The following is a 16,359-nucleotide window of genomic DNA, read 5'->3' on the forward strand; positions in this document are numbered from 1 at the left end:
TGCCAGTAGGTAAATTACAGCATTTTCCTGCTGCATCCATTGGAGGGCGCCGTTTTGTGCAGCACAAGGGTCTCAGCCTTCGGGCTGGCTGTATGTAAATGTATCTTATGTTCCCAGCATTTGTGGTTGTGTTCATTAACACGTTTTAGTAAAATTCAGTTTTGGTGAAAGCTGGTGTTGGAGTTTTTTCCCTCGTTCTTGACTTCGCTGTATCCCTGGGGAGCCCACCCCGGTACATGGCTTAGAACTTGGCATATTCAGCAGGATACAGTGACCATTATGGACGGGAACGCGGCGGGAGATCTTCCCCCGGCGCCAGTGGCACCGGAACAGGACCCAGCTCAGGGTGCACCAGTGCAAGGCCAGCATGCCCCTGCCATGTTCGAAGTTAATGGCAGAAACATGATATTGCAGGGCTGGACTGAGAGGGTGCGGAGTGTGTTTAAAATGTGTAATCTAACCCACAAGATGCAGACCGAGGTTGCACTGGGAACCATAGAGGGTGACATTAGAGGGACTGTGGTGGTAAGGCCCGAGTCCAGGAAAGATGCCCTGGAGAAAATATTCTCCATGCTAGAGAGAGTCCAGGGGGGCATGCCAAAGTAGTACAGTTGCTGAGCCCCATTGCACAACCTGTATGCCATCAGCCCTGTTATGTGGCACATTTAAGTGGGGTGGAGTCCGAGAGGTCGGTGTTGCTGGATGATTAGGAGAGAGTGAATGCTGAGCAGTCAGCATATCCTTCCATGTCAGATGTGTCTGATGTCCCCAGTGTTTCTGGGCCTTTTACTCTGCAAAGGTCAACATGGGCCAACGCTGATGTACCCTCACAGCTCTATACACGGAAATAGTGTGGGTGGGGAGGGTTGCCGAGGACCTCTAGTGGGGTGGAATGCAAGATGGAAAAACAGTTCATACTGTTTCTGTATACATTACTTTATTAGAACTGTCATTCTGCATTTTTGCCATAAGAGTCCGCTGTTTCCCCACACAGCTAACATACTGCAAGTAATTGAATATGCATTGAGAGGTGTGGTTACTAGCTGAAGAAGAACCAGGAAATGACTCGGCAGACATATTTTGTAGAGACAGGAGCTGGAAGGCCACATCTAGTGGCACCCAGGCGTCATTGAGACCTGGAGTGGCCAGAGTCACTGTTGGAAGTGATTGATGACTGTCAGCAATCCAGATGTCATCCAGGAAAGAGGATCGGTTCCCAGAAGGCTGGAAAAGCTGTGGAATGGAGCTACAGACCCTGCAGGGCCTCATTGTGGATGGACAAACTTGTTATTTGGTTTAAGTCACCATCGGATGAAGAACAGACCCGGGTCAGTAAGCCAGATCGTGCACGCACTGCAGTATATTGTGGGAGCATGGAAAAACTAGAGACTGTGATCTAGCCTGCATTTAGTTAGTCAGATAGAGATCCTATGTGAGGCAGGCTGCAAGGATTGTACTGCAAGGATTGTGCTACAAAGATTCTGAAATTACCCAACACCAGGACTTACTAGTTATAAGGTTAAAGTTCACAGCTGGATCAACAATAGACATCACTGCAAACTTCAGCTACTCCAGCGTCTTGACTGGAAGTATTACGGACACTTGCTACAGTGTCGGTTTAGGAGTAAGGGAAGAGAAAACTATTGTATAAATCTGTAAGATTGTGAGCTCTTGTGCTGCCTGTATCTTGCCCTCCAGACAATTGTTCCTGTTTCCTAGGGTAATAAGTGGTACAGAGGGTCAGTGATAGTTGTGCCAGCAATAGGTAAATCATTGCAAGTGGTGTCTGTCGGCCATCTTGGGGCGCCGTGCTGTGCAGCACAGGGGTCTCGGTGTCCAGGCCGAGTGTATGTAACTTTATTATATGTTCACTACATTTGAGATTGTGTTCAATACAACTGTTCAGTAAAGTTTCCGTTTTCATTAAAGCTGGTGTTGGTGTTGCTTTCCTCGTCTGTGGCTTCGCTGTATCCTGGGGAGCCCCACCGGTTACGGTGTCTTACAACAGGACCCCCACCAATCTAATCGTTATCCCCTGTCCTGTGTATACGGGATAACTTGATGTGAATGGAATACCCCTTTAAACTGGCCATACCTAGTAGTCTTTTGTCAGCCGAATCCAGCAAAAATGGTGGGTTTGGCCGGCACTAAATTGTATGTGGAGAATTTCCAACTCCTGACAAAAATTGGACGAAATGAATATTTTACAAAGGAAATGATAGTGAGCTCTTCTAGGCACTATAATGCCGTGTACGGACTGGTATTCATATGCAGAGAATCGTCCGTATGAAGATGTGGTGCGTGAACGTGAGAGCGCTGTATGATTCATTGCATTGTGACACATATGCAGGGATCAGTATACATACTGTGAGACACCACAGCTCTACGATACACAGTTGCAAACTGATTGACTGTAACAATCTGTAACCTGTGAATTACTCAGTGGGACATTGTAACATTACCAACTTATTAATTGGAATTAAAGGTACTGATACACTGACAGATCAGTCAGGCGATTGTCGGGAGTGAAGTGTTCCCTCCCGTCCACCGCCTGCTCGCTAGAGGAGGCGACTGCTGCTATTACATGCAGCGATCTCCTCCTCAATATAAAGAGGAACAATCGTTAATGCCATCGTTCATCCCTATACTTATCATTGTTTGCTGGCATGTGTAACACCAAAAGAGAGAGAGAGACTAGCGCAAATAGCAATGAATATAAACTTTATTATATTCTCAAAAAAGAGACTGAGAATCCGATAAAATACAATGAAAAATAATACAATGGTGAATGAAGAACACACAGGATAAAAACGGAACACCACTAGGCAATGTGATCACAAATACTGACAAGGTCACAGAGATACTATGTAATAAGTAAATAACCCAAAATGGGCATATAATATATGGACCCAGTCAGATACAGTACATCAATATAAAGTGCAAAGTACATGGTATATGGATAATATAATGAACGGTTACTGAAAAAACAATGGCATAAATACCTAAGTGGTGATCCAGAGAGCCCCGACGCACGTTTCGCGTAAGCTTCCTCAAGGGGTGTATGTGATTGTTTGCTGGCAGCAGATCGTCTATTACACAATGCAATCTGTCGCCGGCACACAAGGATTTTTAAACATATTGAAAGATCCTGATTACCGGATGAACGAGTGTTTGCTCGTTCATCGGGTGATCGGCAGCAGTATTACACTGCCAGATGATCACTAACGAGCATTACTACAAGCGCTCATTAGTGATCATCTTATTGATTATCTATTGATGTAATAGGCCCTTAAGGCCGAATGCACACGGCCGTGAGCAGTCCGTGGAACCGCGGCCTGGATTCCTGCTGAGAGCAGGAGCGCACGGCGTCATTGGTTGCTATGACGCCGTGCGCTCCCTGCTGCCGCCACAGTACAGTGATACACTGCACACGGCCGTGTGCATTAGGCCTAAGTGTGATCTATGTACTCTTTTTGCAAGTGATCAATACACTTTTATAGTCATTTGGGACTATATTAAAGGAGTCATTATAATTAATATACTCTATTTTCTTAAAAGTGTTATCTCACCATAACAACTCCTTTTGAAAGGAAGGTGTGGCTTTTATAATCCCTGATCATCAACTGCTATTCCTAGAGAACTTCTGTAGGGGAAATATAGCATTATATGGTGTTATTCAAATGAATGGCCAGCCACGTAATGTATCGATAGGCTCTGGGGGGATAGGTAGGGTTCTCTGGAGGGTGGAGGGCATTCGAGGCTCATAGAGAGGTCTGGATGGTGGACCCTTCTCTGACACATATAGGACTTATTATGGGTCAAGGTTTGTTCTTATGAAGAAATCCAAGTTTTCTTCTATTTCATCCTTATATTAAAAGAAGCACTCCCACAAATTTTTTTTATTCTCTGACCTTTTAGAAAGGTGCATAATATAAACTATAGTGAAGGTAATTTTCTTTCCAGTGACAACATTTGTGAGTTATCCCCTCCCTTTTGATTCTCAGCTGTGTCATGCGACCAACAGTCTGCCTTTCCAAATAATACAACTTCTTATGTGTGGACAGGAAGCCAGTTTCTGTATGTATTCCTACGGAACCCTCAATGTCAGTCTCAAGAATGAATAGAGAAGTAACTGACTTCCTGTCCTGTGTCAGTTGGAAATTCAGAGTGCTGGTCACATGACACTGCTAAGGATCAGAAGGGAGGTTATAACTTACAGTCATCAGTAAGAAGATTACCTTAACTGCAGTTTACATCATGTACCTTTCTTACAGGGCAAAGAATAATTTTTTTGTAGGAGTGCTACTTTAACCTTAGAATTGAAGGGAACCTGTCACCGGGATTTTGTGTATAGAGCTGAGGACATGGGTTTCTAGATGGTCGCTAGCACATCTGCAATATCCAGTCCCCAAAGCTCTGAGTGCTTTTATTGTGTAAAGAAAACGATTTGATAGATATGCAAATTAACCTGAGATGAGTCCTGAGATGAGCCCCATGTATAACTCCAAAGTTATGGTATTATGTACAATGGTTTGAGACATAATATAATTTTCATTTTGTGGCGTTTTTAGAATAATATACTAATACATTTTGCAGCTTCTTTGGACATATACAGTGTTCCAGAAGGAAAGTTTACAGCTAATCATGGAAGCAATGCACCCACATATGTCAACACCCAACACATGAACAAGAAAATGCTAGGAGCTCTTCAGCGAAGTGTAGATGGAATGTTTTGTGGGTCAGTGGACAGCTGCAAGGATATAAGTCCTAGAAAAGATCTATTTGATATGAGTAAGTACCATCTCTTTTTTGGAAACCCAAAAAAATTATGTGTATCCAAATGAAGGCTCTTTTTAACTATTCATATGTATATTTTCTTTTGAGTTTTTTTTTTAACATACTTTCTATTTATTTTAAGGAGTATACATTCAGCTAAAGGTACAACAAACACACCATGACATATAAGCATTTGGCATAATACAAGTGCCATCATGTTTGTCAAGCTAGAAAGGAGAATAAAAAAAAATTAAATGTATAATGAGAAAAAAATAAAAAATAGCATAAACCCAATTCGTACCATCAAACCACCTATTATTATTGACCCCAAGGTTTAGTGCTGGGTCCTCTATTATTTAGCTTATTAATGATATTGAGGATGGGATTAATAACACTGTTTCTATTTTTACAGATGACACCAAGCTATGTAGTACTTTTGCAGTTTTGAAAATTTCCATAAACCACAAGCTGACTTGAACACTGAGTGTTTGGGCACAACTTGGCAAATGAGGTTCATTGTGGATAAATGTAAAGTTATATATCTGGATAATAATAATCTACATACATCATATGTCTCAGGTCAAGTAACAATTGGAGAGTTATTTGTAGAGAAGGATTTGGGTGTCCTTGTAGATCGCAGATTAAATAACAGTATACAATGTCAATCAGCTGCTTCTAAGGCTACCAGGATATTGTCATATACTAAGAGGCGTGGACTCGCGGGACAGGAATGTGATATTACCACTTTACAAAGCTTTCGTGCTGCCTCATCTGGGATATGCAGTTCCGTTTTGGGCACCAGTCCATATAAAGGATCCCTTAGAGCTGGAAAAAGTAAAAAGGAGAGCAACTAAACTGATAAGAGGCATGAAGGGTCAAAGTTATGAGGAAAGATTAAAATAATAAAATGTATTTAGTCTTGAGAAGAGATGTCTAATGTGGGACATGAATCACCTATACTAATATATAAATGGGCCATAGAAAATATCATGACAAGCTGTTCCATGTAAAATCCCCTTAAAAGACAAGGGGCCACTGCCATCGACTGGAGAAGAAAAAGTTCAGTCTCCAGAGGTCTCAAGGCTTTTTTACTGTAAGAACTGTAAATCTGTGGAATAGTCTACCAGTCGTGCCAGCGATCAAAGCCTGCCACTGTCTTGCTGTCTTGAGCAGGCGCAGATGTTGCTCTACTCTCCTTGTGTGAACTAGGACTAGTACTTAGTGAATGTCCTTCAGCACTACAAGTGTTAATCCTTTCCTTGTGCTCTCCGCCCAGCTGTTGATTAAGGAGCTGATCAACCTTCCTACTTAGGTAAGCTGCGGATCCACCTCCTTGCCTGAGCTTTGAGGTTATCTACTTGCTAGTAACGAGTGTACAAAAATTTTCTGTGGGGCACAGTCAGTTCTAGCTATGCCCCTGGCATGTATAATCTCATTCCACATTCTATCCATGTATCTACAAACTTCCTTCCTTTAAAATATGTACTTTTTCGCTGACTCAGATACAATGATGTAGGTCTACACCTGCTTGCTGAAACTTTGGACAACTGGTTAAACTATCTGGGTCATCTCTGGTGGCAGGGACATTAGAAACAAAAAAGGCTGCACAGATAAGTTTAAAATGTGATTCCCTCAATTTTTCACTGAGTACGTTGTGACACAGTAAGAGGTTTGGTCTGGAAAAAACAGGTATTTTGCTCCCAGCATGTGCTGCTGGGCTGATTTACAGCCAGGTGAAGTCAAATAACGGACCGGATTTTAAGTGCCAGTCCGTGTTTTGGCAGCACCTGGCTGTCCTTAAATCGGCAGCTGGGCTCAGAAGCCAGGTCTCTGTGTACTATTCCAGTTTAGAAACACTAAACTGTAGCTAAGTCCCTGTTAACACATTGCTACCACCTGCTGGTGAACATGAAAATTACAGCAATATACATTTGCAAGGCTTTACAATGCACAATTGTGAGAATGTAATGTAAAATTACACAAGATGACAATGTTAATGCCCTTAACAGGTTGTAGCAGGGTAAAATAGTTTCGTAACATAACTCTGGGATGTTACACCTCTATACTGAGTCCGCTAATCCTGTCTACCAGAGCAAAACCCCACAACGTGCTTTTGTATGATAGGCCTCCATCCCTCTAATGTGTGAAATAATTTTGTCCACTTAATAAAACAACATTGTAAATTTGGAAGAAATCTGGGGAGTCAATCTATGCATTCTGCATTGCCTGGGAGGGCCATTCTAGAAAACTGGGTAGGGCAGAGGTTCCGTACTAATTTTTGCTAAGGAACCTATGAGATCTGTGTATGCCTTTGGGTGAAAAATTTGAAGCAGTGTCTACTGAAAGATTTGTAGATGCTTGGAACAAGCCGAATAAAACCGAATGGAGGAAATTTCTAAATTTGCTTTGAGTTTGGAAGGAGCAGATCCAGCCACATAGATGTTGTTGGATGCTTTTTCAGCATTTATAGCTATTAGAAAACCTTAGCCTGGTGGGGTTGAGATACATCAAGGATTGTGAGGGCTTACCTGGAGTTGGAAACTGGGAATTATAACAATCAATCATCTGATTGCTATTATTACAGATTCCAATGCACTTGCATTGGAATCTATGATGATTTTACTACTTTCCTATGGAGTCCTATTGCAGGCAAGGGCTCTATAGGAAATACTATGCAGCAGCCTCCTGTCATTCATAAAGACAGGGGCTGCTGCATACAAGCTCCGGCTCCTCGCCACACAGAGGAGCGGGAGCACCACCGAAAGTGCGCACTTTTGGTTTCAGCGTGCTCAGGTGCCGTGGTCAGGATTGACCACGGCACCTGAAGGGGTTAAATGTCCGTGATCCGCATAACTGCCGGTTGCGGACATGAGCCGCAGGTCTCTGCTAAAAGAAGCAGGCGGCCACCCGCGGCTATGGCGCCCGCAGCGTGCAGGAGCGGGCACCATCTTTAAACACCCGCCCAGTGCCGTACATGTACGGCGCTGGCCGTGAAGGGGATAAGAAGAACTTAGTTATGGGATATATTTTCTACTTCATGAGTAGTTGACCCATTTAGGATTGAGTTATAGTAGGTTGCTAAGGATTGAGAAATTTGAAGCCTTATCAATTTTTACAATTGTGGACAAAAGTTTTAAGACTAACACAAATTTTGTTGCTTCATCTTTTGTGGTGGCAATTAAATATAGATTGTTATGAAGAGTGATCAGGTGAATTGTAATTAATTTTTAAAATCATTCCTTGCAATGAAAATTTTATCACAAAACCCCCATGTCTACTGCATTTAAGCCTTACCAAAATAACCTGCTAACATAATTTTAGTGATCTTCTCGTTAGCTCAAGAGAACATGTTATTGCGAACAAGGCAGCTGAAATCACTCTGTCATGCTGACTGAATTAGAAAAGCAGACTGGTTGCTTTAAAAGGGGGGAAAGTGCTTGAAATCATTGTCTTCTTCAGTTATCTATGGTTACATCCAAGGAAACACATGCAATCATCATTGCTTTGCATCAAAAGAGCTTCACAGGCAATTACATTGTTGTATGTGAGATTGCACCTACAGTACGTCAACTATTTATCAGATCATCAAGAACCTCAAGGAGAGGTTCAATTGCTATGAAGGCTTCAGGGTGCCAAGAAAGCCCAACAAGTGCCAGGACCATATCCTAAAGAGGAATTAGCTATGGGATCGGGTCACTACCAGTGCAGAGTTTGCTCAGGAATGGCAGTAAGCAAGTTTGAGTGAATCTGCATGCACAGTGAAATGAAGCCTTTTGGAGGATGGCCTGGTGTCAAGGGCAGCAAAGAGGCCTCATCAAGGACAGACTGACATTTTGGAGGAGGTATAGGAATTCATTTGCAGAGGGCTGGGTAACGTTATTTTCTCTGACGAAGGCTGTTTCAGACATCTGGAAAAATTATTATCGATAGAAAAAAAGGTGTCTGCTGTGTCATGCCAACAGTAAAGTATCCCAAGACCATTCATGTGTGGAGTTGCTTCTCATCTAAGGCACTAGGCTCACTCACAATTTTGCTTGAGAACATTGCTATGAATAAAGAATGGTATCAAAACATTCTCCAACAGCAACTTCTCCCAAAGATCTAGGAACAATTTAGTGATGAACAATGCTTTTTCCAGCACGATTGAGCACAATGTTACAAGGTAAAAGTGATAACAAAGTGGTTTGTTTAAAACAAAAAAATTTACATTTTGTGTCCTTGGCCAGGAAAACTCCATTGAGAGCCTGTGGACAACAAACAAAAACACAGAAATTGTGATAAACTCCAAACACTGATTAGGCAAGAATGGGTTGCAATCAGGATTTGAAAAATTTGTATTGAAAAAAACACACTTGAGGATCAGTGTGTAGGTTACTTGCCCTGTCTTATATCTTGGTGAGGTGTGGACAAACTCTTTCCTGTGATCTAATAGCAATTCAAACTGAGCACTGGTGGTAAAAAATTCCAGCCACTGCTTCCAGATCTGAGGAAGACACTTTTTTTTCTTTTTTTTTTTTTTATGGAAGGAAACGCCTAGTCAATGCCATAGAAGTGAATGTCTATTAATTCTATACAGACTAGGGAATAGTGTGATTTAAAGTAATGAAACTGGATCAGTGGCTACACCAAACTGAGAAACCTCTGGATAGGTGTCTGTGAAGGTTCTCATTTATCCAGGTCATGGTATATATCTGTAAAGAATAAATCAAGGCAACTGGACGTACTGTTAACAGTATTATACATATTGTGGTTATTATACACAACCCTAGGTATTTATGAGTGCCTCCCACATTTATAATTTACAATAGTGTGAATTAGCTAGTTCCTCTATACCCGGTTGTGTCATACAATGAGGCAGTGGGAATCCACCAGAATACAATCTATTCTGGTCCTGGACTGGTGGGCATATTGTGAATAATGCAAATACTCTCTACTGTCTGCATAGTGGACTCGACAGACATCATTTGTAAGAGAATGAAAAAATTTGTAAGAAGTTCTGCTTCTTTCTCCATAGGAAACATGATTATATTAAAGTTAAAGATAGGTTATAATTATTAGTTGCATTTAATGTTTATCTGGTTTCTACAGATTGGAAAAATACACACAGTTTTACACCAGGTTTCGATAACAACCCAGCCATTTTTCTTCACTGCTGTAGGTCAGCTTTAAAGGGGCAGGGCGCTGTGGATGACACTGTTAAGGGAGCAGAGTACTGTGGAGGTCATAGTTCAGGGGGCAGGTAGGGCACCCATTCAAGGCACCCTCAAAAGACGGACTTAAAAACCCTGAACCCAGGTCCTGCTATGCCACGCCCATGACTCGGTTAGGCCACACCCATTCCCCAGCTGACGGGGATTGAAAAAATGAAGGTAAAAATCAACTTCTGTCAGCTGCAGGGGTGGGAGGGAGGGTGACTTTCTCCCTGCAGCTCACACTCAGACAGCACAGTGCTGCTGTCTGAGAGTGAGCTGTTCAAAAAGGATATTCCTGTGTCTACCCAGGCCCTAAAACCGGACCTCTAGCCACCCTAGGCGCAGGCTGCTGTGGAGGTCACAGTTACCGGGACGGTCCGCTATGGAGGTCAGTGTTAAGGGGCAGATTGCTGTCGAGGCCACTGTTAAGGGGACAGCGTGTTGTGGGAATCACTGTTAAGGAGATGGGGTACTGTGAAAATCTTTAATAAAGGTATGGCTGCTGTGGAGGTCACTGCTAAAGGACGGCGCTGCTGTGGAGGTCACTGTTAAGGGGGTAGAATGCTGTGGAGGTCACTGTTCAAGGGGTGGAATGCTGTGAAGGTCACTGTTAAAGGGGTGGGTGTTGTGGAGATCTCTGTTAACGGGGCATGGAACAGTGGAGGTCACAGTTAAGGGGACGGTCTGCTACGGAGCTCAGTGCTAACGGGTGGGGTGCTGTAGAGGTCACTGTTAAGAGGGTGGGTTATTGTGGAAATCACTGTTAACAAGACGGGGTACTGTGGACGTCACTAATAAAGGGGCAGTCGCTGTGGAGGTGTTTGTTAAAGGGGAGTGCGATGTGGATGTTACTGTTAAGGGGGCAGGCCACTGTGGAGGTCACTGTTAAAGGGGTGGGGTACTGTAGATATCACTGTTATAGTGGATACTGTCTATCTTTTAACGACACACACACATTAAATGAAATAGATCAAATATACCAGTGCAAAGCTGGGTCCTTCTCAGGCCCGTTGCTATAAAAAGGCAGACCAAGCGGCCACCTTAGGGCGCTGAGAAGGCGGAAAAATGAAACTTTTTTTTATTTTTAATCACTTGCATGCCGCCGGCCTCCTGCGGCTGTTCTCCTCTGTGTGGTGGTCCTCATATCTTCTCTCTGGGCTCCCGAGTCCTGACAAGTTGTTTGAGGACCTTTCCCACTCTGCCAATCAGTGGCCGCAGCTGTGACACATGTCAGGGCAGTGATTTCCTGCTGAGCCAATCACTGGTCTGACATATGACACAACTGCAGCCACTGATTGGCTGAGTGGGAAAGGTCCTCAAAGTCTTGTCGGGAGCACAGAGAGAAGATACCAGGACCACAAAGAAGAGAAGGGGAGCTGCTGCAGACGACCAGAGCCAGGTGAGGAGCATAATGTTTATTTTTACACAACATTAATAGAGGGGGGAAATGTGACATGGGGGGGAAATGTGACATGGAGGGGGAGAAATGTGACACAAAGAGTGTGATGTAAAAAGCAGGGGGTGATGTGACATGGAGGGGGAGAAATGTGACATGGAGGGGAGAAATGTGACATGGAGGGGAGAAATGTCACATTTCTCGCCCTCCATGTCACATCACCCCCTATGTCACATTTCTCCCCCTCCATGTCACATCACCCCCTATGTCACATTTCTCCCCCCTCCATGTCACATTTCTCCCCCTTCATGTCACATTTCTCCCTCTTCATGTCACATTTCTCCCTCTTCATGTCACATTTCTCCCCCTTCATGTCACATTTCTCCCCCCTTCATGTCACATTTCTCCCTCTTCATGTCACATTTCTCCCCCCTTCATGTCACATTTCTCCCCCACCATGTCACATTTCTCCCCCTTCATGTCACATTTCTCCCCCTTCATGTCACATTTCTCCCCCTTCATGTCACATTTCTCCCCCCTCCATGTCACATTTCTCCCCCCTCCATGTCACATTTCTCCCCCCTCCATGTCACATTTCTCCCCCCTCCATGTCACATTTCTCCTCCCCCTCCATGTCACATTTCTCCCCCCCCCTCCATGTCACATTTCTCCTCCCCCTCCATGTCACATTTCTCCCCCCCCTCCATGTCACATTTCTCAACCCCCTCCATGTCACATTTCTCATCCCCCTCCATGTCACATTTCTCATCCCCCTCCATGTCACATTTCTCATCCCCCTCCATGTCACATCACGCCCTCCTTTTTACAATACCCCCTCCGAGTTGTGGGGGGGCTGGGGGGGGGGGGGGGGCAAAATGTAGCTTCGCTTGTGTGTGCAAAAATCCTTGCACCGGCCCTGGTCCTTCTGCTAGTATATATATATAATTCTCTGCTGTGGTGAAGCTCCAATCTCCCATGTCCTTACACGCTAGGGCCAAAACCAGAAGTGCTTGCTTTTGAATTTTGAATCATTCTCTGCCTTCGTAAACGAATTGTGCTTCAGATGAATATTATGGACTGATGACTTAAACTGAATTCTGATGCAGAATTCATTAATTGTATAGGCCAAAGAAAGCAAGCACCCTCAAATCATCACACAAACACCACCACGCTTGACTATTGGTAAAAAAATTTAATGTGATGCATTATTTTACTGTACATGTCTAATGTGAGCCTTTGGGATTATTTCTGTGTGCTGGCTGTATGCATTTAATGGTATAAAGCAATTTTTTTTAATGCAACATTATGTTTAAAAACATCAATTGAAATGTGAATGACATCTACAAAGCAGCCACTTTATGCCATACTACTCTGCCACACAAAAATGTCATGTGAAAATACCGTCTGAAAGAGCAGCTACATTTTCATATGGACGATATGTTCCTCTAATAAATGTAAAGGTACAATATGTATTAATGTACTATCATAGGGGACTTCTGAATATGGCAAATACTTTACAAAATACTGTATATGTATATTTTGTATTCCTATCCTTTCTAATCTTAAACCTCCATTTATTCAGCCATAAAATAATATTTCGGTCCTTTAGGGCCATAATTTAAAGGGGTTGTCAGGGACCCAGGAAAATTTCCAGGCCACATGGAGAGGGTATAATAAGAAATATAAGCCACTTACCTTTTTCAAGTGTCCCTGTTCCAGCACTACAGCTCCCATCCTGCCTCTTCCAGTTGGAAGTGTGACATGCTGTCTACTTGCATGTGACCGCTACAGGCAGGCTCGGACTGGCCCACAGGGGTACAGGGGAATCCCCCGGTGGGCCCCTGAGTAAGGTGGGCCCCTAGTCTCCCGCCCCCTGCACAAGTGGCACATAGCACATTAGATTTACTGCACTACATACATATATTCAATGTACAGCACATCAACCAGCCTATGTTCATATAAAAAACTTGTTAGATGATTTATTATATTTGAATGTATCCATATGGGTGGGCCCCCCCCCCAGAAAAATTTCACTGGTGGGCCCTAGGTACCCCAGTCCGACACTGGCTACAGGGAAGGGGAGGAGACAAGAGCCATGGCACTGGAACCAGGATAATATAAGGTGTGCTTTTTTTTTACTATTACACCCTTCCCATGCGGTCTGAAAAATTTACTGTGTCTTGGACAACCACCTTAAACACTGACCTAAAACTTTCCTACAGAACCATTTGAAGATGCTCTGAAGAACCAGCCCATGTTACATAAAGATGCTTCAGTAGACTGCTCCAGTCCATTGTTATCCAGAGCTGCCATTTTAACTATTAATGAAGAACTGAAATCAGAAACCTGGTATGTTGGGGAAATGTGCAGAAAAGAAGCAGAGAAACTACTTAAGAAGGATGGCGATTTCCTTGTCAGAAAAAGCATCAATAATCCTGGTTCTTATGTGCTAACTGGCATGCATAATGGTCAAGCCAAACATCTTCTTCTGGTAGATCCTGAAGGCACAGTAAGTACTTTCTATATTACATTGGAAATAACCTAGCATGCTAAATGGTACCTGTTTGATTGCTTTGTTAAACGCATGCTTTTTTGTTTACAGTATTTAAGGTTTGGAGGTTCGATTTCTTGCTCCTGTGTTCTGGTGCATTGCTCCCCCAGTAGCATGAATGTTAAAAACCCCTGCAGCCTACTCAACTGCTCATAGGCTTTACCACATTGAACTACCATGGATATCAGCAGCCTCTGCTTCAGAGATCAGAAGCAGCTAAATACTGAAAAACTGCCCTAATAAAAAGGCAACTTGAAGAATAGGGCCTTAAGTTCTTCTGTAGCAAAATAATGGAACTGTGGTCTATTACCGGTGGAAGAGAGGGATTCCAATACAAGCATATATTGTAGTACTACTTGACTTGGTTTCTATGGAATGCTATCAAAACCTGATATATTCAGATAAGTCTCTGGAAACAGTATATTTTACAGTATTTCTAGTGCTAACCATGGGAATAGGCTCTGTGTATTCACCTGTGGGTAAAGAGATACAGTGGTTCAGTATATTTAAAGGGCATCTGTCAGCGGATTTGTACCTATGAAACTGGCTGACCTATTGCTTGTGTGCTTGGCAGCTGAAGGCATCTGTGCTGGTCCCAGGTTCATATGTGCCCACATTGCTGAGAAAAATGATGTTTTAATGAAAATATTATCACGCCTGGTCTTGTCAATCAAAGTGCAGAGGGTGCAGCGATTTCAGAGAGAGCTTAGCCTCTAGATGTATTGGCAACATCTCTGTTGGGCCTAAAGGCTCTTTGGCATATATTAGAACATAATTTTTTTAAACTTATGAATATGGGACCAACACAGATGTCTTCAGCTGCCAAGCGCGTATGTAACAGGTCAGCCAGTTTCATAGGTACAAATCTGCCGACTGATACACTTTAACTTCTACCCGGAACATTAAATGTTATGGACATGTTTTTAATATAAATCTTTGTTTTCATTTATAAAAATCTTACCATAAGACATTTAACTAAATCAGTACAAACAAGTTCCCTTGTTATACTCCCCTCCTGCTTCATACCCTCCCTAATTATTCCAGGCAAAAAAAAAAGGGAGAAAAAAAAAAAATTGTTGCACATTAGTCCAGTACATCTCCTGCTGGTTTCAATACTCTAGTAGTCAAGTGATATAAGTCTTGTCTACCAACATAGACCTTGTATGGAGCTGCCTGGCTGCTTCTTAGTGCAGCCAGGGCTCTGTGCTGTATGTCACTGCAGAACCTGTCTTCCCTTCTTCCTCGCACTGTTAAAGTAGTCTATCTTTCTGCTACAAAGAGTGCTCTGTAGTCAGCACTAACAGAAGGAGAGAGAGAGGAATCTTCATATGGAGATAGAACGTACAACAAGAATTACCTCTTGCATTTGCTGCCACTAGCAGCCATCCATTTTTCTTCAGTCCTCAGGGCCCCCTCTCCAGCTGCTGTCTTCAGTCCTCTGGGCCCCCTCTCCAGCTGCTGTCTTCAGTCCTCTAGGCCCCCTCTCCAGCTGCTGTCTTCAGTCCTCTGGATCCCCTCTCCAGATGCTGTCTTCAGTCCTCTGGATCCCTTCTCCAGATGCTGTCTTCAGTCCTCTGGGCCCCCTCTCCAGCTGCTGTCTTTAGTCCTCTGGGCCCCCTCTCCAGCTGCTGTCTTCAGTCCTCTAGGCCCCCTCTCCAGCTGCTGTCTTCAGTCCTCTGGATCCCCTCTCCAGATGCTGTCTTCAGTCCTCTGGATCCCTTCTCCAGATGCTGTCTTCAGTCCTCTGGGCCCCCTCTCCAGATGCTGTCTTCAGTCCTCTGGATCCCCTCTCCAGATGCTGTCTTCAGTCCTCTGGATCCCCTCTCCAGATGCTGTCTTCAGTACTCTGGATCCCCTCTCCAGATGCTGTTCAGTCCTCTGGATCCCCTCTCCAGATGCTGTCTTCAGTCCTCTGGATCCCCTCTCCAGATGCTGTCTTCAGTCCTCTGGGCTATTCTCCCCAGCTGCTGCATCCAGTCCTCTGGCCTTCTCTACCCTGGTCACATACTGCTTGCGGACCACTAGTCAGTCTCCTTCAAGTTTATAGGGCTGAGACTGGAAGATCATAGAATGGAGAGATGACGAGCAGGTGAGTGTTTTTTTTTTTTTAACAGATACGCTACTAGAGAATGTTAAGAAAGTCTAAAAACTGGACAACCTCTTTAAGATTAATATACAAAATACTGGTCTTAGTAAATGTCCTCCATAGTGTATATGCTCCTGTTAAATGTATCACTGCATGTAATACTGAAATAAAACTTGTGTATCAAGCTTAAAGGGGTTGTCTCACTTCAGCAAATAACATTTATCATGTAGAGAAAGTTAATAGAAGACACTTACTAATGTATTGTGATTGTCTATTTTTGCCTTGTTTGCTGGTTTGATTTATTTTTCCATCTCATTATACACTGCTCTTTTCCAGGGGTTATGGCATCTGCTGCAAC

The 16,359-nt window shown here is 43.4% G+C and overlaps 1 protein-coding gene across 1 annotated transcript in view; it reads left to right on the top strand.

Moving 5' to 3' along the window:
* SHC3 (SHC adaptor protein 3) overlaps window positions 1-16,359 on the top strand; it is a 224,178-nt gene that overhangs the window by 163,138 nt on the left and 44,681 nt on the right. Inside the window, exons 10-11 of the mRNA XM_044287510.1 lie at window positions 4,597-4,791; window positions 13,587-13,873. Coding sequence (XP_044143445.1) covers window positions 4,597-4,791; window positions 13,587-13,873 — 482 coding nt within the window. The remainder of the gene's footprint in view (window positions 1-4,596; window positions 4,792-13,586; window positions 13,874-16,359) is intronic.

Source organism: Bufo gargarizans, chromosome 1 (assembly GCF_014858855.1).
Source record: "Bufo gargarizans isolate SCDJY-AF-19 chromosome 1, ASM1485885v1, whole genome shotgun sequence".
NCBI lineage: Eukaryota > Metazoa > Chordata > Amphibia > Anura > Bufonidae > Bufo > Bufo gargarizans.